Genomic DNA, 24,658 nt, shown 5'->3' with positions numbered 1-24,658 from the left:
GAAGTGTATTGGTGTGGCAATTACAGAGGCATAAAGCTAATGAGCCATACAATGAAGCTGTGAGAAAGAGTAGTGGAAGCTAGGTTAAGGTCAGAGGTGAGCATTTGTGTGCAGGAATATGGTTTCATGCCTAGAAAGAGTACATCGGATGCAGTATTTGCTTTGAGGATGCTGGTGGAGAATACAGAAAAGGTAATAAAGAATTGCATTGTGTCTTTGTAGATTTAGAGAAGGCGTACGACAGGGTGCCGAGAGAGGAGCTGTGGTGTTGTATGAGGAAGTCTGGAGTGGCAGAGAAGTATGTTAGAGTGGTGCAGGACATGTATGAGAGCTGTAAGACAGTGGTAAGATGTGCTGTAGGTGTGACAGAAGAGTTCAAGGTGGAGGTGGGTCTGCATCAAGGATCGGCTCTAAGCCCCTTTTTGTTTGCTCTGGTGATGGACAGGATGACAGATGTGGTAAGACAGGAGTCTCCATGGACTATGATGTTTGCAGATGACATTGTGCTTCGTAGCAAGAGCAGGGAACAGGTGGAAGAAAATATGGAGAGGTGGAGGTATGCTCCGGAAAGCAGAGGAATGAAGGTTAGCCGCAGTAAGACGGAATACATGTGTGTGAATGAGGGGACCCCAAGAGGAACGGTGGGGATACAGGGAGCAGAGGTAAAGAAGGTGCAGGACTTTAAGTACTTAGGGTCAACGGTTCAGAGCAACGGAGAGTGTGGAAAGGAGGTGAAGAGGCGGGTACAGGCAGGTTGGAATGGGTGGAGAAAAGTTTCAAGTGTGTTGTGCGATAAAAGAGTTTCAGCGAGAATGAAAAGAAAGTGTACAGGACAGTGGTAAGACCAGCAATGCTCTACGGCTTAGAGACAGTGGCACTGAAGAAAAGACAGGAGGCAGAGTTGGAGGTAGCAGAGCTGAAGATGTTGAGGTTCTCCTTGGGAGTGACAAGGATGGATAGGATCAAGAATGAGTTCATCAGAGGGACAACCCATGTTAAATGTTTTGTGGATAAAGTCAGAGAGGCCAGATTGAGGTGGTTTGAACATGTTCAGAGGAGAGATGGTGAATATATCGGTAGAAAAATGCTAAGGTGTGAACTGCCAGGCAGGAGGTCTAGAAGAAGACCAAAGAGGAGATTTATGGATGCAGTGAGAGAGGACATGAAGTTAGTTGGTGTGAGAGAAGAGGATGCAGAGGATAGGGTTAGATGGAGGCAGAAGATTCGCTGTGGCGACCCCTGAAAGCGAACAGCCAAAAGACAAAGAAAAGAAGAAGAAGAATATGACCTTAAGTGTAATATTGCCTTCATACAACAGTTCCACAAAAACCATTTATTATCAATATCAATTATGATTTGTTTGTTCATTTTGGTCTGCCAACAGATATCTTTCCGCAACTAGCAGAACTAACTAATCGTGACTGGTGGACCTGGCAAACAACAATGTAATTAACAGGTGTAAAAATAGTTTTAAGTTCATACCAGTACTATTTAGTTAAAATGTGAGGAGAATAAACCATAAAAGTGGTGGACAGCCCTGTAAATCTTGTAAATTTCTCTTTATCTTTCCACTTATTCCGCTTCAGACTATCAGCTTAGTTAACTTCTGGGCTCCAGGGTTAAATCCTAAATAGCGTTAAAGATATTCCAATATGTAGAGTTTACAATCACAAGTATTGCCCATGATTAAGAGTTAGGGAGGGATTTGTGAATCAGCCTTGTGTTAGAAGTTATCTTTGTAGCCCACTGTAGGCATAAATTAAGTTGAGGCAATTCAGAAAATTTAGAAGCAATTATCATACATAACATTATTAGATGGTCTCTTCTCAGTAAAACAAGACTGTACTGATCTATTTCATCCAGGCTACAACAGATAGTTAGTGTAATTAATCATTGGTAGAAAACCAGTGACATGTCCATTATCACCATTCATGGAAAGCTTCTCATTCAAACAGATTACCTGATCAAAACGAACTACTTTATTGTATAATGTTTATATACTGTAAAGGTGGTGCCATAGCGTTTATCACTGTTGCCTTGCACCATCAAGGTCCGGGTTCAATTCCCACCTCGTGGTCTGCACACGTAGAGTTTGCATGTTCTCCCTGTGCTTGGTGGGTTTCCTCTGGGTAATCCGGTTTCCTCCCACAGTCCAAAGACGTGCAGAATAGGTTAATTGGCATTGCCAAATTTCCAGCAGTTTGTGAATGAGTGTGTTTATTTATGTACTCCGCCTTGTGCCCTAAGCTTCCTGGGATACGCTCCAGGCCCCAGCGACCCTGAATGCAGGATAAAGCAGTATAGATGATGTGTGAGTAAGTGAGAGAGAATGTTGACTGGAGGTGCTACCTTTGTTGTAAAATGGGAATAGGCACAATTGGCTTCCACGGTCCCCATGAGGACCCTAGATCGATGGGTGGCGTGTAGTGCCAGTATAGTGACTGGATGGGGTAAGTGCAAAGGTATAATGATCAAAGCATTCTCATAGTTTTGAATGCCATTTGTTAAAATAAGATGATTGAAGTTGAATCAGACCTTTTGTTTTGTTTAGTAATTTAAAACTGATTGCATGTTCAATTAAAATCACCTGATTTTTCAATGTAGTAGTAGTACATAGTATTAAGTCAATTTAATGTAATCCTGAGTATAATCATTAATTTTACTGGCATGAGAAAAAAAACATATTTACAGTAAAAACAGTTAAATCCAAATTTATAGTAAACAGTTCTCAGGCACGAGATGATCTGATCTCTTCTCTACACGACGAAACGCTGCGAAACTGCTAAAGTCTGACGAGCGTCTAACAACGGGAGAAAGAGAGAGAGCCTGCAACCCAGTTTAAGTTTTTGTTATTTTTTCTTTTCTTACCGGTGTATAAGCCTTTATTTCGAAATATATTAAGGGAAACAGTAATGTTACAAAACAAGGATCCAAGAATGTAATTAGAAATGTAATTATTTTCTGCCCAGCATACGATTTAATTAACCAGCTAATTAACAGCAGAGGTGGAGTTTGCGGGGAGACAGAGGGACATTGCCCCCCAGCGGTAGAAATATGGCACTACACTGAATCTAAAATAGTTACAATAAAAAAAAATTCTTGTGCATTCATTAGGGCTCAAAAAATTACCGTGTTAACGCTTTCATTAAATTGATATTCTTTCTAAAAACAACAACAAACAATTAACGTCGTTAACTGAGCGTCCGTTTCCCTTTCTCGTTGAAATTATAATCATCATTGTAAAGTGTTTATCTGTATGGTATTACCTCTGACCGCTAGGGGCGCTCTTTATACGGATTATAGTTATCATTCAGCACGTCGATTTTAGTTTATCAGCCTGCTTTAAGGGGATGAAAATTCAATTTGGACTTATTTAAGTGGTATTCCTGTAGAAATTAATAATTAATTATTATTAATATAGTTGAAGCTTAAAAACGTAATGCAATAAAATAAAACAATTTCTTGAAATGCTTTATAACGGATTATAATAGAGTTTCTTTATTAATATATTAATTCAAAGCACCCTGGTCACGTGACTGGCACGTTGGGAGTCAACAAAAGATGAACTTGTGGCTGAGTATTTTTTAATTATGTGAGGGTTAGAAGTTAGCATACATATTCTATAGTATTATGCATATTCTGATATGAATTAAATTTAACTAAATGAATTAATTTAGTTTTATTTAGTTTCAATTATTTAATGTGTACACAAAATGTTTTAAAAGAATACATGGAAGCGAAAGATTAATAGTATAACATAAACCAACTGATATTTCAATTTGAAACAGACTTTATAACTACCAGTTTGCTTCAGTTGTGTGCACACGTACACACGAATACCCTGCATAAGACTGTGTGTAATAAAGTACAGAGTGATCCGAATCAGCATGTCTTTGATTCGCTGTGTCGATTGGCTTTATAGCAATATTGGCCTTATTATCTTCTGCTTCTGTATTTACAGTATATGCATAACAAGCCATCCAGTAGTTGAACTGTCTTCTAATGCAGATACACATTTTTTTTCTTTGGGGAATATGGTGTATATTTATAATCATGTCTGTCATTAAGTTCCCGAGGAGGGGGTCAAGCACCTGCTTTGGGCCTGAGGGCATGACTCTCTCTTTCTAGGATTTGTGTGAGGCAAACAAAATCTTTGCAGACATTGGCATATTGGCAATTTCTGGTGACCTTAAAGTGTTGCCTGGATAGTTTATTTGACCTTTAAGATTTTGTTTTTTAAACCTGTGCTCTCCTCTCCAGGGCCTCATTGGCAACAGGCCCAAAGTCTGACCTTGGAACCCAGGGCAGTTTTCATGTCACTGTTTTCAACACCCAACAAACTATGTTGTATTAATGGCATGCGGAAAGAAGGTTGGCAGTGAAAAGAAGGTTTGACTTCTTTATATCCTCAAACGAGCTAGGTCCATATCCTGATCTAGCTTGTTCCCCACAAAGGAATCTTCTTCTGTAAAATAGGTTGATTGGGTTAATATTGGGAATAAAATGGCCAAAGGTTTGTAAGTGTGTTACACAACCGATGCAGTAGCACAAGTTTTTAAAAGAACAGTGGTTGTCAGTTACAGTCCTGGAGGAACACTGCACTGCACTGCACATTTTAGTGCTTTCCCAGCTCACAGTGTACAGTGTACCAGATTTACTAATCAACTGATTAGTAGCTTTTTCTTAATTGAAGTAGAGCAGAGAAATCACTAAAATATGAATATGAAATAATACTATATCAAAATAACTCAAATAATCTAATCAGTGCTTAGACACAGGTCTGCCGTTCAGTCTGACTACACAGTATGTGGAATATGCTGAACAAGTAAGGATGACATAGAACCTGATCTGGTGGAGAGAATGAAATGTATATGGAAAGAAACCTGAGTCTAGCCTCAGAACAGTAAACAGAATCCAGCTACTTTAGAAGACTCTGAAATAAAACCAGTCAATAGTTATAGCATCACAAACCAAGAGCATTGCAACAAATATTTTGCCATTATTTATTTCTTAACAATTTAATTCAGTGAAGGGGTGAGTTAAGAGGAGTTTAATTATTGAGAAGAATAAAAGACTATGCAGTATATGTCTCAGCATATGTACTGTGTCATTACTGTTGTGCAAAAAGTAATGACACACAAAGTTTTATGATATTTATAATTTACATTTAGGCATTTGGCAAATGATCTTATCTAGAGCGACTTACAAAGGTGCTTTTAAGTTTGTCATTAAATAGATCCTTACACTGCTTACTAGATTATTAATTTCTATTAGTCACATACAGTGCCATGCAAAAGTATTAATGTTTTGTTACATTAGAACCTTTAAATTAAATGTTTTTATTTTGAATTTTATGTGTTCAATCTGCACAAAATAGTCTAAGTTTATGAAGTAAAATGAGAAAAAAATATATAAAAAATAATTTTAAAAAGGCAAAAATCTGAAAATTGGCATGTGCATACGTATTCAACCCCTTTGCTATGAATCCCCTTAAAAAAGTTTTTGTGCAACCAATTACCTTAAGAAGTCACATAATTAGTGAAATAAAGTCCACCTGTGTGTAATCTAAGTGTTACATGATCTGTCAGAATAAAACTTTTCTAAAAGGCCTCAGAGGCTGCAACACCACTAAACAAGAGGCATTACACCCTGAAGAAGGAGCTCTCCAAACAAGTCAGGGATAGAGTTGCTGAGAAATACAAGCCAGGGTTGGGTTATAAAAAATATCCAAATGTTGAATGATCCCCAGTGCACCATCAAATACATCATCTTCAAATGGAAAGAAAATGCCGCAACAAACCTGCCAAGAGAGGGCCGCCCACCAAAACTCACAAACCAGGCAAGGAATGCATTAATCAGAGAGCCAGCACAGAGACCAAGGTAACCCTGAAGGAGCTGCAGAGTTCCTCAGCAGTGACTGGTGTATCTGTGCATGGGATCACAATAAGCTGTACGGTACACTGGACTTTATGGAAAAGTGGCCAGAAAAAAGCCATGACTTAAGGAGGCACATTTTGAGTTTGCCTAAAGACATGTGGGAGACTCCCCAAATGTGTGGAGGAAAGTGCTCTGGTCAGATGAGACTAAAATAAATATATTAGCCACCAAGGAAAATGTTATGTCATGGCACAAAACCAACACATCGAATCACCCCAAGAACACCATATTTTTCAGCAGCAGGGACTGGGAAACTGATCCGAGTTGAGGGAAAGATGGATTGTGCTAAATACAGGAATACAAGCAGAAACCATCCAACAAGGAGCTGGAGCAGTTTTGCCTTGAGAAATGGGCAAAAATCCCAGTGGCAAAAAGTGGCAAGCTCATAGAGACTTATCCAAAGCAACTTGCAGCTGTAATTGCCACAAAAGATGGCTCTTTAAAGTACAGACTTAAGGGCGTAAATAGCTGAACCCTGAAGTTTTGTTATTTTTGTCCTATTTGTTGTTTGCTTCACAATAAAAAAATACATCTTAAAAGTTGTAGGCATGTTCTGTAAATGAAAGGATGCAAACCTTTAAATAATCCATTTAATTTCCAGGTTGTGAGGCAACAAAACATGAAAAATGGCAACGGGGTCAATACTTTTGCAAGGCACTGTATTGTTGAAGGGTTTTTTTCTTTTTGTGTGGGGCGATTAACCCAAATATCAAAGAAACATGTCTCGGAGATTAAAGCTTGCTTGTGATTCGGCTGGACAGACATCTAGAGGAAGTCCACTCCACGAGTTGGTTCTGGGTGCCAGAAAAGAAAACAGGCTAGGGACCAGTCGAGCAGTGCGGGGTGTGATTAGAGTTTGAGTTTATCCACTAATAGACTATTAATTATATTTTTCTTTCCTTATGTGTCTGTAAGAGGAACAACTTGCCTAAACATGGTATCGTGGCGTGGGCGGGGCGGCGGCTGACGACCAACATGCCTTGCGGGGATGTCGGTGTGTTCACCATGATGGGGAAAGGTGTTTGGGTTAGTGGCTTCGGCCCTGTTTGTGTGTGTGGGTGTGTGACGTGAGAAATGTGCTCCAGTTCAGGCTGACGCTAAATTGGATGTAGGCTCCTGAGTGAAGGTGCTGCTCATGCCATACCTGCTGTGTGCTAAATAAAGTACTCCCAGCCATTGCATTGGGCAGCAAATAAGCTCACTCGTCTCTCCAGCATTCTTTCCGGCGTAAAAACGCTACATTGGTGTCAGAAGTGGGATGGAGAATAACGGGTTCGAGCGCACAAAGGAGGACCTTCTAAAAATCCAAGCGGGCCGCCGAGTAGCGGAGCGACTACTCGCGCAGAAGAAGCGCTTTCCTGGCGGAGCTAGCGCGAGCACACCACGTCAACCAACGCGGAGCGGGAAGCAGAAAATCCCGGCGCTGGATCTCGGGGCGGAGGCTGGCGCTGCGCAAGCGCCGGAGCAAGATACAGCTCTGTGCGCCGTTAGCCGGCAAAGCGACCTGCCGCTGCGCGAGGCCGAGCGCGCTGAGCCCATATCGGCGGCACATCGCGGCGGAAGAGCCGAGCGACCGCCCGCAGCTCAGTGGCGCTCGGTTCGTGAACCTAGACGGGGACAGGGCTACCCGTCGCGGCCAGGCAACGAGCAGCTCTCCGAGATTCCGCGACGACGCCGAGGCCAGGGACCGCCGGACTACCACTGCAACGTTCTCAGGCCTGAGGGACAGCCGGACTACCGCTTCAACGTTCTCAGGCCTGAGGGACAGCGTACACCAGCAGCCGCTAAACTAGCGCCGGGTGGACGGTTGGGGAGCCCCGCGGGGCTTTACATCGACTGTGTGCCGGACGGCGTCTTACTGCGGGCGCTCGTGGACACCGGCTCCACTGTTTCCCACGGGTTGTGGAACTGTGAACCGCTCATCGCCAGGCAGTAGGGCCCCACCCAGCGCTCGCGGGCACCGCTGCAAGACTTTTGGGTGGGGGCACCTATGGGGCGAATGGGCGTGGGCACTCACAGCCAGCTCGGCTCTCCGATGTCATCTACCGGGTGCGGTTGGCAGGGCGGGCACGAGTTTTGCTCCACCGGGACCGTCTTGCGCCTTACCAGCCACGCGCCGGGGAAACATCGAACTATGTGGAGGCCGGACCGCCTCAGGACTACATTCGCGTTCATCCCTCACCTGCCAAAGGACACCGGCGTTCCCACCGCCAGCGCCGACCGCCTCCACGCCTCCAAGGCAAAGTTCGTCATGGTGACCAGGGACGGTCACAGCTCGGGTGGGGGCAGTGTGGCGTGGGCGGGGCGGCGGCTGACGACCAGCATGCCTTGCGGGAATGTCGGTGTGTTCACCATGATGGGGAAAGGTGTTTGGGTTAGTGGCTTCGGCCCTGTTTGTGTGTGTTGGTGTCTGACGTGTGAAATGTGCTCCAGTTCAGGCTGACGCTAAATTGGATGTAGGCTCCTGAGTGAAGGTGCTACTCATGCCATACCTGCTGTGTGCTAAATAAAGTACTCCCAGCCATTGCATTGGGCAGCAAATAAGCTCACTCGTCTCTCCAGCATTCTTTCCGGCGTAAAAACGCTACAGTATGTTCTCAATCTTTAAACAGCATAACATCTTTGAAAAGGCCCAGGTTGACCAGGCCATCACACATTGATGTTTCAATCTTTTCTTTTAAATTGAACTTTAATTGAATTTAATATAGAAAGGGGTGGAATAGATTGAACATCCACCCTCAGATTAACCAACAATCTGTAATCAGAAATTTGCACAATCAGTGCTGGTCCCAAGCTTAGGTAAAAAAGAGAGAGGTGGCCATTTGGCAAAACTTCCAAATTAAAGATGATGAAGGCCTACAGAAGGTTACTCATTGTGGCTTCTGTAAAGAAAGATTAAGCATCTTAAGCATGATTAACCATGATGAAGCATTTCACTACATTTCGTACTGTGTATGACTGTGTATGTGACAAATAAAATTTGAATTTGATATCTGAAGGAAGAACAACACCTAGGCATGATTAAAGATGGCTATATTTCAATCTGAAAATAAGGAAACAAATAGTAGGAAGAATAATTTTTCAACACTGTCTTGTGTACACATTTTATCATACAACTATGGATGTAAAGTATATTACTTCTTGCATGCCTGGATTTAAAGATGCACCCATCCCAGAACAATAACTAAATAACATAAAATGAAGGGACATTATGCCACGGGGACACGAACAACAGATTTAAACAGATACTGAATACAGCATTAGCGAGGCATGATTAAAACCAATCTCGTACACAGAGGCGACTGAATATACATTACAGTGGTTGACGTTTCTTGGGGTTAGACACAGCCTGCGCGCGTGCACAAAAACAGAAACAGCAGCCAATTACCGAGAAGAGCTCGAGCTGTCTTCCGGGGAAAACGTCACTCGCCACGGCGCTGATCTCTAGATCATGGGTAAAGGGTGAGTATGAGCGACTGAGGCAATGCTCTAGCTTAGAGATCTGCGCAGCGCGGTTCTACCCACCGGTGTGCACTTCCTGAGGTCGAGCCCGTGATTGTTACGTAGCACAAATAGACTGTCGCTCTTCTTACAACGCGACAACAAAAGCTCTCATCAGTTGACTTCTCAGCAATATTTCTTAGGCAGTAGCGGCGCCTGTGTGTTCTGCCCTTAAGGAGCAACATGGACTACACGGTGAGTGTCTTTAATGCCACATTAGTTTCGAAACACCCTGTGCAGCACATCCAAACTGACCTGATCACGGACAGAAACTCAATCAATAACTAATTTGATATTAATTTCGATTTGAGTAGTTTACTTCTACAGTATAAAGTGAGATATCCTCGGTGTTCAGTTTCTACAGAGAGGTGAAATGAGTCATAATATATTTATTGCACAATTCATTAAACTTGCAAGCTGTTAAGTCAGTGACTGGCATGCAAAATGATTCATGAGAATCATCTTTTCACTCTGAGCAGTAATGACATGTCAAGTTAAAGTAAACTCGGAAATAATATAGGACACTCTGTATCATTATGTGTATCAATGTGTATCATTCACCTTTGAAGTTGCATGTACTGTAAAGATTAATGAGGTTCGTTTTATGATCATTAATAATGGTGCACAAGATCCTCACGTCCGAGTAACAGATACACACTGCAGGAAAACAAACCATCCCATTGATAAGTAAAAATACAATTTAATATGATTTATTCTGAGAGTGTATTGTAAATGTGCTCTACAAGGTGTGTTCTAGCAGGGTGGTGTCCAGGTCTGTGCAAAAAGCCTGATGTTTTTTAACATCAGGCTTTGAAGCAGTGTGTAATCAGGAAATGATACAAAACAAAGATTATTTACAGAAACACATTTGAAGTGCAATTGCATTATTGTTCATTCGCATTCTGTGTTCAAAAGTGTTAATTTCTCTATATGTGTGTAGACATTTGGGACACACATTAGAGTGGGTTCCGGCTACCAGGACCGTTATGTCAACATCATACTCGTTATTTGGTTTTTGATCTTCACTTCTAGTCATTTTTGAAGGTGTGGTGAGGGAAATTTCCCACTGAAACACTTCATTGTGTGCTTCTCAATCAGGAAACTCCCTGTATATGCCACAAACATCCAGGAAGTGCTATTATTACCAGTATACAATGAAGTCAGTGGGCACATCTATGTACTTTTACTGCCTTGTTTCTCAGTTTTACTGGCTCAAGTCGTGCCCTTGTAATATGTTATGTAATGCAGCTTTGAATGCCATGGTGTGTTTTGTCAAATGACGAATTGTGCCTGGTGTATGTAAATATAGTGCCACTCTGTCCTGTAAATCAAATCGGAGTAAATGCACTGGGCTTTGTGGTCTTTTTGAGCAAAAAAGATTTATTAAAGTAATTTTGTGTACATCAAACCTGAGGTTTTAGCTCATTAATGCGAAAAGAACAAAGCAAACAAAATTAGCAGTTTGTTCATTGTCTTTTTAGAAATATGATCTCCTTTCAAACTCAACAAAGACTTTCTTTCAAAGCTCCCCAAACAAGGGTAAGCAATGGTGTTTGTGTTTGCAACACAATGGGAGAAAAATTAAATAGTGTAACTAAATCAGCATATCTTGAAAATGTAAGAGGAAATAGTTATTTGCCAGTTTAATCAAATAAATCTATATATAAATTATATAAAAAATATATAAAAGTATATATTAATATCTAAATTACATCATATATAAAGTATATGATAAAAAATGGCATAAAAAAGTAGGCACATGCTGGGCTCCAATCTGACGCTGCACAAAGCAGATGTGGAAAATGTGTTGAAAAACACTGCTGCTTTTTACCTCTTGCCTTCTAAAGATATCAGCCTGTTTATTGCAAATGACACTTCAGTTTCTAAGCTCTTCTTTTTTGTGAACAAAAGAAGAGGTGAAAAATCCGCTTTTCTGTATAGACATGTTATTTTGGATATATTAAAAGCCAGCTTGAGGACCTTCTTGAGAAAATGGTGCCACAGCCTGCCCCAAAACTAGCACTGTGACTAGTTCTGTGAAAGCATGCTAAATGGTACAAGGCCTCTGTCTGGTTTAAGGATGTTCATATATTTGCGAGGAATAATTACTGAACCTACATAAACAGTTATCCAGGGACTTGTGGTAACTTTATGTTCCTACAGTACATTGCTTCTGTATTGTGTTTAGAGAACTAAGACTTGAGGCACAATGGCATGTAATCTTTGCCAAAAGTTTCTGTTGTTTTCTCTGACCTGTTTAACTGCTTTCCAGTCTTGGCTCAACATGTCATGCTTGTCGGAGCAATGAGTTAAAACTTTTGTTCACTGGGCGTGGTCTTAGGCCGGGACTACAACAACTTCATGAATAATGTTATTAATTATATTGATATTGTGTGCCCTGTGATGAATTGGCACCCCGTCCAGGGTATACCCCTCTCGTACCCTTAGTCTCATGGGTAGGCTCCAGGACTCCTTCAACCCAGTACGGGATAGTATAGAGAGTGACTGAATGAGATATTTACATTGATAATACTTCGACACAAGGAATTTCATTTTGTGTGTGAAAGTGCAGTGAAAGTGCTGTGCTTTAAGATGGAGCCACCTGATCAGTGCACATTTTTGTTTCGACGATACCTGTTATCTTGGTAATTCCTGGCGCTTTTTGCTTGTTTATTCACAATGGCAAGTATCTAGAACTAGGTGTAGCTTTTAAGTACAGTAGACAGCTGAAAAAGTAATTCTTGGAATGCATTATAAGTGATATTGAAATTAAATACCAGTTATTTCTAATTATCTTATTTGATCCAATATCTTATCAGAACCAAGTCAGCAATGGTTATTCATGATAGCACTACGTGCTGACACTTTAAGTCAGATATTATAAAAGCGGGGTTATCTAAGTTATTATCTACTGAACCTTCAGCCTAACCCACCAGCATTATCTACCAAAAGGCGTGTAAGAAAGATAGATGTCCACATTACAAAGCAAAGCCTTTATAAAAGCCTTGTGGTGTACATGTGTCTTTTTAGGAAAATATAAATATATGTTTTAATTATATAGTCAGTAACTTTGTATTTTTCAAAATTCACAATTACTTAACGTGCTCTAAAATTAGAGCAAAACATTAGCTTTAAAAATTGTAACTTGATATTTGTAAATGCTCTTGCATCATTTTTATGGGTAGTTATGCTGTATGATTCTGTTTCAGTTGGATATTGAACTGGTTGTTCAGTCGGGCATAGGTCATAGATTATTGATAAGAAACAGCAAAACGTGTGTAATAGGTCAATATCAGGATTCAGTGTATTGTCTACTATTGTTCGAACTTGTGTATGCAGAGATTGTAATTACCATGTTACTATTTTTACATACAGTACCAAAAAACTCTATAGCCCAGTAAGCAGTAATTAATGAAACAAAGTCAGTATTTGGTGTAAGAACGCTTTGAGGACCCTTTCGTATCAGGTACAATTTGTTCAGTTTTATAAGGAAACTAACTACTAAGTTTTACAGAGCATCCTGCAGAACTACCCACAGTTCTTCTGAGGACTTTGTTGCACCTGCTCCTTTTTGCACAGAAAACCCATCAAATTCCTTTTTTAAAAAATGTCTAAAAGGTGGTCATTTATATAATATTCATCTTTCTTTTCTGTTATACAAATATTTATCTGTAATTAAGAATGTTTTGGTGTAATACTGGAATATTTTACCAACTTAAACTTTTAGAGTTTGTACTAAAAACATAGGGTGTCTACTACTACTACTACTAAGGTAGGTCATAGTAAAAAAAAAAAAAAAAAAAAACCCACAGAACCTGTTTCTTAACCTCTCAGGTCCCACCCATTACCTTGGTTTAAAATTTTGCACACTTTGTTATACATTAGTTGAAAGTAAATCAGGAATGAAACGGACAAAATGTTTCAAAGCATTCATTAATTCTAAGCTACAGCTTTATCTTGGACACGGGAGCCAGAGAATCAAGATGTGGAAGTTTCAGACCCTGATCTCAGGACAATCGGACAGGAGACAGAAATATACACCCTGGCTTGGATGCCTATAACAATAACAGGGCGCAATTCACACACATAACTAACCCACCTGAGTACATTTTCTGTGCAGTGGGAGGAGACTGGAGAACCCAGAGGAATTTCATATAGACACAGAGAAGACAGCTAAAATTGTGCATAGAAAGTAATTCAACCTCATAACCAACCTAGAAATCTGGAGCAATAAGAATAAGGGGTTAAACACTGTGCTGCTTCTGAATAACTGTTAATTAACTGTCTTGCTAATTTTGTTCTCAGAGAGCTTTGGAAGTTTATAAGGAGATGCTTCTGTTGTATGTTGAGGAGTTTAAGCATTACATTAACTCGACGTGTGCTGGTTTGGAGCCATGGCAGATCATCGCATCAACATTGGTGTCTACGCTTGCAGCAGTCTGGCTAAAAGGCTTCCTGTTTCAGAAGGAGAGTAAGTAGTTTCAGCTTACTTGCGAGCTCAGCTCAGTCACTTGCTAATGGAATTGTCCCAGAAAGTTTCCAAGATCATTTTATAAGACTAATTTGATAGATTTATGGTAGTAGTTTTGTTACCCAGTACACTAGATTTTCAGCAAACACTGGAAACAAAATTCCAGACAGCACTTATCTGAATATTTACATAATTAAACATAATTGTTTATCATGTCTCTATAAACAGCACATTATGCTTAATTTTATGCATTTGAATTTTCTTGTAGATGATAAATAAGCTTGCCATGGAACATAATGTAGAGCAGGACAATACTTTATCAACCTTAATCTTTTAACAGGGAGGATTTAATAGGTGCACCAGGAAGCTGTTCAAAATCATGGCTATAATTATTGTATTGTAATATATAAGTAGTATGCTTTTATATCTGTATACAGATGGTCATTTCCAGTTATGTAAAATTAACCCTTAATCAGGAAACACATTTGGTAACTTACAAATACCTTTAACTTTTTCTGTGTTTTATATATACTGTACTGTATATACATAAACAGTACCAGTCAAAAGTTAGGATACAAGTTTGGATTGATTTTCATTCTAGAACAATAGACATCTGTAAAATAATATATATGGCATTAGGTAATTGGAGACATGAAGGCCAGCCATTCTGGAACAGTTCTTGCAAAAATTGTATTGACAAGTGCATTTGCAAAACCCATTAAGCATAATGATGAAACTGGCTCTCATGAAAACCATCCCAGGAAAGAAGGACAAAAAATCAAAACAAGTTTATTTAGAGTTACCACGCTCAAAGATTTGACAGCATCTCAGCACCTGTTGAGCTATTATAAAGGCTTTACAGATGATTAGTAGCAAAAATATATATTTTTCAATATATATGCTTATTGCATATTTGATGCCATCAGCATCATTTTACAATGTTGAACGAAATAAAAATCGAGAAAGACCATGTAATTAGAAGGTGTGTTCACACTTTTGAGTGGTAGTGTACACTAGTCTATAAAGGGTTAAACCTTCTGACTTTTTTATTATCGTTATTTGTGGTGTTGATGCATATACATCCCTAAAATATGTCACATGTTCTGCTGTTTGTGTGCCGGTCTGCAGGTTTGCTGTCTCGAACCAAGAAGCAGTGCTTTCGACTCATCAGAAAAATTCCATTTGTTGGCGCATCAGTAAGTGCTTTGTGGTTCTTTTTGGTTGGCTTTTTTATACTTCCCTAAAAGAGGTTTCACGGTTTCCTTTTGTTGTTGCGCTAACACATTCTGACTCATACCCATCCACATCCGTAGCGCGAGTGACATAGTTTGTATCGTGACACTGTGATGTCAGGATCACAGTGTATTTGGGTCATCAGCTGCTTATTATGTATCTAATTTAACCTTTTTTTTATTCTTTCATATTCTTAGCTCAGTAGAATATACTTTAATAATAACATATGAGTGTAAGTGTACTATCTTTAATGAATGTGTATGTTTTCTGTAAGTTTAGGTAGTTCCCTAAACTAGTTTATGAGTTCCACATAGTTACACTGTTACATAGTTTACAGACTCTCTAACCACATTCAAATCGTGTCTTAAGACCTATTTATTCAGAAGTGCTTATCTTGCATGATTTTGGGCTGCATTCAAATCTTGTTTTTTGCTTTTTTTTTTTTTTTTAACAAAAGACAAAGAAAAAGGATATAAAAAGTACTGCTTGCAGTATGTCCAGACATCACCTAGACAAGCCTCACAGCTACTGGAGCATAGTCATTTGGAGTTTCACAACTACAGTATAAATGTTTAAATGTTTGGAGAAGAGTCAACAAGGTCTACAGTGAATAGTACACCATCCCCACTGTAAATCATGGTAGTGGATCTCTTATGCGCCGGGCACAGGGAAGTTAGTCAAAATTGATGGCAAGATGAACGCAGCATGTTATTAGAAAATACTGGCAGACAGTTTGCATTCTACAGCATAAAAGCTGTGCATGCTCTAGGAGGTTCCAGCATGACAAAAATTCAAAGCATAAGGTGAAGTCAACAACAGACTGCATGTCATTATTGATGCTGAAGGGGGCAATAACCAATAATAAGAACTAAAGATATCCAAAAAGGGATTTTTCCTCATTTTCTTTTTTCGAGTTTTGTTTCATGATTGTGGCATTTTGGCCATTTATTGAGATTAATTTCTTAAAATGTTGATAATCATGGCCACTTTAAATGGATCATTTTGATTGTGGGTTGATTATTTATTTGTATAAACTTTTTCTGTCTCTTTGAAGATTCAGAAGCAGCTAAACAAGGCTCTGGATGACATGTCAATGAGCCTGTGCACGCTGAAGGAAGGAATGAGCTACACAAAGTGCCTGCCTACACATGGCCTCACACATAAACAAGTCCTAGACAGCATCAAAGAGTACCAGACACTGAGTGAGTCAGTTCAATGTCTTCTGTGATGGGCTCTATGCGTGATATTGATGAACACTGTCTGTGTCTGTAATGTGTAGTATTTTAAGGCAGTTACCAACCACAGACAACAAACTAACATCATAAAACAATGAATTGGTCAGAGGATCAGCACTCTGACAAGTGTGACATGCTTAACAGTGGCCAATTTAATGCCATTGTGACCAAAAACAGCCACCGACAACGTTTGACTAGTGCTAGAACTGACATTTTGGTGATGTCAACTGACATCAGTGTTACGTTTATAAGGTTACTTTTTAAAGTAACTAATTACATTCCAAAAATACTGTCTTTAAAAAAATCATCAGTTACATTACAGCATTACTTTCTGATGAAAGTAACTAGTTAGAGTACTTTTCCATTGCAGAAAATGAAACTCCTTTGTGATTCCTCATGCATGTTGTTTTAGTCAAGACCTTTATAATTATTCTACCATCATCACTTAGCGGAGTTTGGCCCATAATCTGGTAACTACTAATACCCCTATCTCACCTACGCGGTTTCGCGCGGTAACCGTAAGTACGGGTTATCATGATTCACCGCGAGTTTTGGTGCTGTGATTAGGTTTTCTTCTTTCCGCACGTCAGTCCGCGCATAGTCAAATCACATAGGTGAGATAGGGGTATAACAGCAGGAATAACAGAGGGGGCAGGGCATTGGGGCGGGGCTTGTAGGACGACTTTAATACACACACACACAATAACGGATTGGGAATGACTGCAGTCTGGCTCATGGTTTACAAAAATTGTCTAAATTACGGATTACATTTTTGATTGATGTCATAAGCAGAGCTTTCACATGCAGGTCTATCATTAGATGATGATCATCATATCATACCGGACAATTAAAAATCATGAGAGACTACTTTAAGTGTGTGTGTGTGTGCGCGGCGTGTGTGTGTGCGCGGCGTGTGTGTGTGTGCGCGGCGTGTGTGTGTGTGCGCGGCGTGTGTGTGTGTGCGCGGCGTGTGTGTGTGACTGTATCCTCTTTACAGAAAGTTTATAGAAACTTTCCCAGTGACTCAGTGAGTTACTCAGTGGGTGCTCATGGATGACTATAAACTATGATTCTTTGTTTCAGATGAAGTACAGTGGTCCAAAGGCAAGGTTTCAGGGGCAGTCTACTGGGGCGATGAAAAGCTTACGGATCTTCTTGTGAAGGTGCTGGATTCTATAAATGACTTTGTTTCCTTTCTGGTTACAATCTTCTAAATCACTGCTTTCAGGCTGGATATGATCAGATTCTATGTCCTTTAAGCTTTAACTCCTAGTTTGTAGATTATATTGGAGATTATAGTGATTTTGACGGCGCTCTTTATTCTTTACTGTTAGGTGTATGGTGAGTTTGCTTGGAGTAATCCCCTCCACCCAGACATCTTCCCTGGAGTGAGAAAGATGGAGGCTGAGGTGGTGCGGATGACATGTTCTCTTTTCAATGGTGGGCCCGAGTCATGTGGCACTGTAAGCTCAGATTCATGACTCATTATTCATGGGAAAAAAATTACAAACCGTTTTTTAAATTTTGCAGCCAAACTCTTGCAATTTACTGTATGCAAAACTTTTAACTCCTCTTAGTTTTGGAGTGAAAAAATTACACTCTAACACCATCCTGTTACAGTTAATCTAAAACACAATACCATACGTGCTTGATTTTTTTCTATTGTAAACAAATTACGCTATAATTTAAATATCATGCATGCAGTTCATTGTTGTTAATAATAATAAAACGTTTATATGCTCAATGACACTTTATTTAAAAAATGTTAAAATGAGTCAAAATTCTTCCAAAGAGAATAAAAGATTCAAACATTCTAAAACTCTTAAGTAGTTAGTAGTCGAGTAACAAGTCAATAGGATCACAAAAACAGCTTTCACAAGACCTAAAAACAGAACATATTGACCTTCCACAGAACTACAGAGGGATATAAACAGATACCAAGATTACTTTAAAAGCCCTAATTTGGCAATGGAAGGAGCTAGGCACAAAACACACCAGAGCAGAACAAAAATAACTTTCAATCTTTGCCCATTCATTAAAAACAAGATAAGAAAATACTTGGATGTTTTAAATGCAAGACTTCATTTGTGCTATCACTTTTAACATCACACATGTAGATATGGATGGTTTCAAAGCTCATTTTCAGCTAAATTATGGCCCTTATAATAAATATAAAAGGACATGTATGTTATTTTACAGCAGACATGTGGACAGGTAATAAATCTGCCTTACATGGCATGTGTGTTTATCTAGGTCACCTCTGGTGGAACTGAGAGCATTTTGATGGCCTGTAAGGCATACAGAGACCTGGCTTATGAGCGAGGAATTAAATATCCAGAGATGTATGTATGATCTAAAATACTTCCAAAGTTTTTGTTTTTGTGTGATACTGCATAGCGTGTTTACCTGTTCAATACATTGATGTGTTGCAGCTTAGGGCAATCATGTGGAGATATTTTGACATTTTTGACTGGTGTAGTCTTAAAGTGAATTTTATAGCTGAACCATAGCCTCAATTTTTCTTATTATTATGCTGATAAATGTGCTGAAATAAGTGCTGATAAAATTTCCCATTTTAATTAGCATTTAAGAATAACCATTTCTTTGATGCCATCTCTACAGTGTATGCCAGGAAATTAACAATTAAATGAATATAAAAATTGCTTACTGAACTGGTAAGCTTACTTACCTACAGCTACATCTGACAGATTTCCCAGGCTCCAACACAAATAGTGCAATGTTAAATGTGTTGATTTACAACTGTGTACATGCTGCAGAACTGTTAAAGAGTCAACAGGTTTTCATCCTAACCATGTCTATATTGTGCTAATTGTCCATTTTAAAGAATTGCACCAGTAAGTGCCCACGCAGCATTTGACAAGGCAGCACACTATTTTGGGATGAAACTGATTCACATACCTTTGGATAAAAAGACCATGAAAGTCGATGTTAAGGTACAGTTTGAAGAGACATATCATAAACGGATAGACTTCAATGCATTTATTGATCCATAACGATTAGTTCTTCATTTTAATCCAGGCCATGAAGAGAGCTATCTCTAAGAACACCGTCATGCTGGTGTGCTCCGCTCCTCAGTTCCCTCATGGAATCATTGACCCCATTGTGGAAGTAGGGAAGGTAAAAAAAATAATAATTTTATTTAATTTTCAAATGTTGCGTTGTATTTGTAATGAAACCACATTTCTCTTAAAATAAATATTAGATGTCATGCGTAAGTTTTGAATTAATTATTACAATTTTTTTGTTTGTTGTAGTTGGCAGAAAAGTACAAGATTCCCTTCCATGTAGATGCCTGCTTGGGTGGGTTCCTTATAGTCTTCATGGAAAAGGCTGGGTTCAAGCTGGAGCCGTTTGACTTCCGAGTTAAAAGTGTCACAAGCATTTCAGCGGACACACATAAGGTCAGAAATTAAAAACAAGTGAACATTTGCATTATTCTGTTTTTTTTGAGGATCAGAGGGTGCTAACCTGTTCTTGTATAAAGGTTCTAGAATGTAAACCTAAAATAATTTGCATACCTCAACCTAAATATATAGCCATATCCAAGTTAACGATATCCAAGTAAACATGTACAGTAACATGACTTTTATGATGTTTTCTAGCTTTCATATAACTTGCCAATCATATTACTAAATTTTAGGTTTGATTGATTCTTTACAGTATGGCTATGCACCCAAAGGCTCCTCAGTGGTGATCTACAGAGACCAGAAGTATCGCCACTATCAGTACTTTGTAGCCCCTGACTGGCAGGGAGGAATTTACGCATCTCCTTCAATAGCTGGTTCTCGGCCTGGTGGCATCATCGCTGCCTGCTGGGCCACTATGATGTATATGGGAGAGAATGGTTATGTGGATGCCACCAGAAAGGTTGTTCAAACAGCCCGCATCATTGCAGCAGGGTAAAACAGACAGGATGAAGCTCATGTTTCTCATGCGTTAGCAGTATGTAATGGCCAATGAACTGATTATGCACTGGTTTTCTTTGTTAGCGTCCGAAAAGTGGAGGGACTGTTTGTGTTTGGAAACCCAGAAGTCTCAGTGGTGGCCTTAGGCTCCAGTGTATTCGATATCTTCCGTTTATCCAATGCACTCACATCAAAGGGCTGGAATCTCAATACTCTCCAGTTCCCATCCAGGTAACCCATTCGGGAATAATTTTGTTAACAAACAAACAAAGCTAACAAACTTGATTTATTCATTTTTTTGGTGCATATCTTAACTGTTTGTCTGTTCACAGCATTCACATTTGTGTAACTATGCTGCACACACAACCAGGTGTGGCAGAGAAATTTATTAAAGATGTAAGGGAGGAAGTAGCAATAATCATGAAAAATCCAAAGGAGAAGACCACTGGAATGGTGAGCTTTTTATATCATGTGTTTATACGTTTTATGTGTTTATCTAAATCATTTAATGATAAAGTCTGTAAGTACAGTAGAACCAACGTGTACATTCTGAAAAACATGTGTAATGTTACTTTTAAAGTATATAATATCTCTTTTATAACTTAAAAAAAAGCCAAGAGTGAGAACAGAACTGGCTTTTAGAAAAAAAGAAATCGAGTCAGGAAGTTCTTCTGGTTAAAGAATGGAGGGAAAAAAGCAAGAAATGTTGAATAATTACAGTCCATTGGTACAGCCAAACCACTGTACCACTTTATTCGCTAACAGCACAGGTCTGAGAATAGTACAGCTGCCAGGTAAACCACTGGGTTATATTCAAGCACTTGTTCAAATACTATATTGTACTATAGTTCCAGCTTACATAGGGACTTGTAAAATCTGCTTCACATAAACTTTTTTAGTTTGTTTTATGCACAGCATGTAATTGTTAATGGTCTCCAATGTTAGTGTTTTGTAACCAGAAGTTACATCAGAGGTAAGGTGGTGAGGAATAAAACCAGGCTTCAGGATGAAGGGATTATTATTTTCAAGTACGACAAAAAAGAGACACTGCTGAGGGAAGGTCTGTTTATACTGTAGATGTTACTACAACATACGCCATATGACCATAAGTCCAAAATGGTACCTGAGAATCACACCCATATTTGCTTACTGAACATCCCATTTCAAAATGGTACCCTAATTTTTGAGGTCAGGGCTCTGTGCCATTCGAAAAGGTAAACCAGCTTTTCCTCTTTAATGGAAGTAAGGGGCCCAAATTTGTTCGTCCTGACGAAATTATACACAAAGCAGGGTCCACAAGGCATGCCTTTTTGGTTGGCACAGAGTCCTGATCTCAAACCCACCGAACACTTTTGGGATGGACCGGAATAATGACTGCTTTCCGTCTTGCCCTTGCTCTCTTTGTAGCAGCATTTTGGAAACTACTGTACAGTATGTTAGGGTGCGGTGGGCATGTATCTAACAACTTTTGGCCATATAGTTTAAGTGATAACAAGAGGCTCCAGTGTAAAAGGATAAACCCTGCAGCTGGTTACTCCAATACTGAGATCAAATTTTTACTGTTGGATAATTACTGTGGTATAAGAGGTATAAACAATTAAACATTGATTATTTACCTTTCACAGCATTGCACATTGAAGAAGGAGCCTTTATTGGCATTATATAGTAATAGTGCAACTTCTAAAACTACAGTATATACATTAAGTATCAAAGATAAAAAACAGTGGACAGCCACACCCAGACAAGAAAGATACAGTATTAGACATGTGTACAATAATTAAAAGATATAATTAAGTAAGGAAGACAAATTATAAAGTGAAATAGGGCTTTTTTTTAATTTATTTTTTGAATGATTACAAACTGAAATCTTTGTTTAGGGAGCCGTTTACGGGATGGCCCAGACCATCCCCGATCGGTCAATGGTGACTGAGGTGTCTTGTGGCTTCCTGGATTGCCTCTACAGCACTGATGTTAAAACGGTCCAAAAAAACCACTACACCAGCAAGAAGAACCACTTTAATGGGAACTCTAAAACACACTGAGTATACTGTGATCGCTGGGGGTCTGTGCCTGCAGCTGCCCATGAGCTGCTCATTACATTTACATACATACTGTTTTTTTTGTTGTTGTTTTTTTTGTCCATCATTTCAATCACTCATTTGCTCAGTTCTAGGTAACGCACAAGCCATATTAACCCCATTCACTTTGGGCATTTTCTTCCAGGTGTTTTACTGTAGATAGATTTGTCTGTGGTATCAACGTCAGCGCAGAAGGTTCAGGGACGGTCAGATTTTCTTTCAAAAAAGCATGTTCATATGTTCAATTTCTGTTATAAATGTCTGTTGATACTTCTCATATATTTCACATTTCTCCAGCCATACTGTTGGAGGTAAATGCTCCAGCTGAACTCTCAGGTTTCACTGAATGAATCATTCAGTGAGATTTTAGTACAATTGCACAATTTCAGGAAAAACTTTTATTGCAAATTACAGACTTCTCAAATTATAACTCTTCATTTTTATGAGTACAGATGTCACAGACAGTGGTTTGATGCAAGTAAAATGAGTCCATTCAGTGTGCTGGTCCTGATCACAATCAGATAACTCTGCAGCCTTATTAATGTTACTGAGTAACATGAAAATGGACCGAGCACCATTAATAAATATTTCCAACATCATCTGTTGTTGATGTACTACTTAGTTATACCTGAATAACAAAAAAAGCTTTTTGTTTTTACAAAGATTAGGATTTCTAATTATTTTTTAATTTTAATATTAGTACATATAATGTATACCGTTAATGGCTTAATTCTAAAATGTTCTGAACAAAATTTACTGGTAATTCTGAGATGGATCCTGCCCCGACATTCTATCTACCTCAAAATGTGTTCTAACCGTTATACATTAAATTCATAATTTTTAATAGGTTTTCTTCGTTTATAATTATAATTGGAATAAGTATTCTAATTTTTTTATGTACTTGCCATTAATACAATGACAAATTGTTTGAACTCCTTGGGAGACGGTTGGGAGGGAGATTTTATTAAGACAATTAATTAATATTGGGATCAGTTTTATATTTTACTTGCTTTTCATCCCAGGAAAATACATGTGTAACAAACAGTTATGTTCTTAAACTACCCAAACTGTAAATTTTGTTAAACTACCCAATGGGAAAAGAGCTCTTGGATCAGTAGTGAAATGATGACGACACGGTACCACTGAACCATGACTGCAGACCTCATCGGCTGCTTAATTTTGTATGTATTCATAATGTTTGTGACCACTATGTGTGTTTTTACATTATGCATCACTAATCGAGTCTCATATTTCAGCAATGTAATTATTATTTTTGAGTGTACTTATTGTGTTTTTGTTTTCATAAGTTGTCACAGGGATACAAATGTTCTTAACATCATCATCAACATCATAGGTAACGTAGGTAACATTAACAACATCATTCAAAGGTTAAACTGGTGATGTGCAAATTATAATTATTTGTAATTGCAAGAATATTTTTAAAATCTTATTTTCATATCCAGTGTTTTATAATTAAAGCAGTTGTCCCTTTACCTACACAGAAACATGTTAAAGGCAATGCGCCTGGCATTATTACTACCTAAACGTTAGGCATCTTCATTTTCAAAAGGTGGAGTATCCATTGACTTTTATGGTTATGATTTTAGTTGTTAAAGACCCACGCTGTTCACGTGTTTGTGTGTCTGTGTGTGTGTGTCTTTCGGCAGGCTCTAGTGCTAGTGCAGTGTTAGGTCAGCCTCAGGGAGAGGGCCTTTTCCACACAATGTCATATCCACTTATCATACTACCCTGTTCCTGCAAAAAATAAAATTGTATTTTGAAAATCCATCAGTCTGATGTCATTATTTCCTTATTATATATTTAATGTTATGCTTTTGTCTATAGTCACATCTGGTAATATTAATTTGAAACAGTTGTATTGCAACAATCATCATCATCATTATTTAATGAGCTTCATTGTTAAGTGGTTGTTGCAGGTCACTGCATCTCCACTAGGGCTTATGTATGTGATGATGACAAATATAAATTATGTCACAATATAATTCCATGACATTGCACAAACACTCAGTATTTTTTCTCGCAGCATTTAAAGAAACTCTTCATATAATTTTAATAAATTTAAAGCCTAATCATGGTGAAAATCAAGTATAATACATCTTTATAGGTAAGGAAGGATAGGGTCTTGAAGGGTAGAAGTTGAACCGTCAGCTTCACAGAAACGGTGTGGTTAGAAGAAAATCAGGAATGACCATAATTAGACCACTTAAATGCAAGGTAAAGTGAATTGGGACAGTGCACAGAGAAAAGTAAGTCATT

The 24,658-nt window shown here is 38.8% G+C and overlaps 1 protein-coding gene across 1 annotated transcript; it reads left to right on the top strand.

Moving 5' to 3' along the window:
* The first annotated feature begins 9,485 nt into the window (after positions 1-9,485).
* Positions 9,486-24,169, top strand: sgpl1 (sphingosine-1-phosphate lyase 1). The gene is made up of 14 exons (XM_053501358.1): positions 9,486-9,633; positions 13,744-13,909; positions 15,038-15,105; positions 16,197-16,344; positions 17,461-17,540; positions 17,712-17,840; positions 18,631-18,719; positions 19,223-19,331; positions 19,417-19,515; positions 19,653-19,799; positions 20,059-20,297; positions 20,388-20,534; positions 20,636-20,756; positions 22,181-24,169. Exons 1-14 carry the CDS (start codon positions 9,622-9,624, stop codon positions 22,343-22,345), a joined length of 1,719 nt encoding a protein of 572 aa, XP_053357333.1. The 5' UTR covers positions 9,486-9,621; the 3' UTR covers positions 22,346-24,169.
* Positions 24,170-24,658: the final 489 nt, after the last annotated feature.

The sequence above is a fragment of the Clarias gariepinus genome, chromosome 8, assembly GCF_024256425.1.
Source record: "Clarias gariepinus isolate MV-2021 ecotype Netherlands chromosome 8, CGAR_prim_01v2, whole genome shotgun sequence".
In the NCBI taxonomy this organism is placed as follows: domain Eukaryota; kingdom Metazoa; phylum Chordata; class Actinopteri; order Siluriformes; family Clariidae; genus Clarias; species Clarias gariepinus.
The sequence above is the reverse complement of the archived record's forward strand: the minus strand, read 5'-3'. Positions and strand labels throughout refer to the sequence as shown.